This window comes from Ochotona curzoniae, unplaced genomic scaffold (assembly GCF_017591425.1).
Source record: "Ochotona curzoniae isolate NIBS_2020 unplaced genomic scaffold, NIBS_Ocur_1.0 scaffold_3171, whole genome shotgun sequence".
NCBI classification, from domain to species: domain Eukaryota; kingdom Metazoa; phylum Chordata; class Mammalia; order Lagomorpha; family Ochotonidae; genus Ochotona; species Ochotona curzoniae.
In genome coordinates, this window is record NW_024467104.1 from 2,485,022 (window position 1) to 2,487,320 (window position 2,299).

A 2,299-nucleotide genomic window follows, 5' to 3' on the forward strand; every position below is an offset into this window, starting at 1 on the left:
ATTTTTTTTTGGTGGTGAGAACTTTTAAAATTGATTCTCTTAGAAATTTCCAAATACATTCATTGTGCCAAAATAACCTTGTTTTTTGATTTCATTTTCCATAAACTGGAAGTTCTTTGCATAACACACTGCTATTAACTATAGTCACGATGTCGTGCAATACATCTTTGAGCTTAATGCTCCCTTTTACCTTTCACCATTTGCAACTCTGCTTTTCTTAATTCAATTGTTTTAGATTACATGCATAAATGAGATATAAGGCAAGATTTCCTTGCTTTTTAAGGTTGGATAGCGGTTTATTTTGCAAATGCACTACTACATTTAAAAATAATTTTATGTGTGTGAGTTGAATTATATGACATGCACAGTATGTAAATGATACCTTTTACAAGGCATCTTGTGACTTTGGCACTGTAATTTTCATTTAATCATCAAAGAGGCTGAGATTGATTTACTTTCTCAAGGTGCAAAGATACTAAACATCTGAGTTGAAAGACCATGTTGTTCTGTATCATCCAGGTCTCCCCGACAAAGCATTTTCTGTCTGAGACTGATGTGGCTTTCCGAGGTGGGACTGGTCAGAGGCTCGGAGGTCCCTACAAGGGAGTGCTGCCCCTCGCTCTGCTTGCTTATTTACCACGACATCTTGGACTAGTCACTTTCCCTCTATGTCCCTCATATTCTTCTGTAGCAACAAAATTGACAATATGCGCTTCCAAGGATATCTGAATCAACAGAGATAAAGTTGGTGAAAAAATGTAAATCTGAAACATCATTATCATTACTGAACCATGATCATATCAAACCATGGTCACCTAAATTCGTCTTCAATGAGACTTTGCTTTCTTTTATTTCAGCAGGAGACCGTGGCTTCATGGCAGAGAATGGCACCGTGGTGACTGATTTTGTTCTGATGGGATTCCAGCTTCAGGGGCACCTTCAGACAGGTCTCTTTCTTGCATTTCTGGCTTTTTATCTCATTACCATGGGGGGCAACCTGGGCATGATCATGCTAATTCATAATGACTCTAGGCTCCACACTCCCATGTACTTCTTCCTAAGTCACCTTTCCTTCCTGGATATTTGCTACTCTTCCGTTATTGTCCCTCAGTTGCTTGAGACCTTGAGGACTGATAAAATGGTCATCACCTACGAGCGCTGTGCCATTCAGTTCTTCTTTTTCACTCTCTATGCTAGTACAGAGTGTTTTCTTTTGGCAGTGATGGCCTATGACCGCTACGTGGCTGTGTGCAACCCTCTCCTCTATGCTACAGCCATGACAACCCAGACCTGCCTGGGGCTGGTGGCTGCAGCTTACGCAGGTGCCATGATCAATTCTGTGGTTCGTACAGGGTGCACCTTCTCTATCTCTTTCTGTAAGTCCAATCAGGTGGATTTCTTTTTTTGCGATCTCCCACCGCTGCTGAAACTTGCCTGTAGTGAGACTGGACCACGGGAGCAGGTAATTTACCTCTTGGCTTTCTTGGTCATCACAATCAGCATTTCGGTGATTGCTATGTCTTACGTATTCATCATTCGGGCTATTCTGAAGATTCGTACAGCAGGTGGCAAAGCCAAGACCTTCTCTACTTGTGCTTCTCATATGACTGCGGTGGCTCTTTTCTTTGGGACACTCATATTCATGTACCTGAAAGGTAACATGGGAAAATCCCTCTGGGAAGACAAGATTGTGTCAGTATTCTACACCGTGGTCATTCCCATGCTCAATCCAATGATTTACAGCTTGAGAAACAAGGAGGTGCAGGAGGCCCTGAGGAAAGCTTTCCATAGGATGAGGGGTTTCCAAGCAGAATAGGAAATGTGCTCTGTCAGTACAGGAGTTGCTGCAAACCATCCTCTGGTCTCCTGCTTAGTCCCCTTAACACATGAACCAGACTTCATCATTGCAAAGATACATTGAGGCAGAAGCACATGGATTTGGGTTCCAATATCTTCTTTCTTAGTTCTGTGACCTTGCATCAGAAGCATGCTCCCCCGATTGTTTTGTAAATAAAAATTTCTTCTTTGTTTTGATTAAAGGTCAAGTAACTAGGATCAAGTGAGACAGAGTGACAAAAAGCTTTGTATATAGTAATATGTTGTAAAGTATAACATTTATTTTTCTTCTTTGTCCTGAATATTATTGAGTATTTTCTCAGGTATGTGAATTTTTTCTGCTAAGCTCATCTTTTGATTCCCTATAATGGTCATAAACCAGTAGCTCACTGTTTTCATAATAAGAACAGCTACATTTGTTGCTTGTGGATGGCGGAGTGGATCAAGATCTTGACCAAAGGAA

At 41.1% G+C, this 2,299-nt stretch overlaps 1 protein-coding gene across 1 annotated transcript; it reads left to right on the plus strand.

Annotated features, from left to right (window-relative positions):
- Positions 1-874: 874 nt before the first annotated feature.
- On the plus strand, positions 875-1,816 carry LOC121172277 (olfactory receptor 9I1-like). The gene has a single exon (XM_041004128.1). The coding sequence runs from the start codon at positions 875-877 to the stop codon at positions 1,814-1,816; it is 942 nt and encodes a 313-aa protein (XP_040860062.1).
- Positions 1,817-2,299: the final 483 nt, after the last annotated feature.

Excerpts from the sequence above, each read along its gene's own strand:
- LOC121172277 (XM_041004128.1), top strand. The coding sequence starts at position 875 with ATGGCAGAGAATGGCACCGTGGTGACTGATTTTGTTCTGATGGGATTC.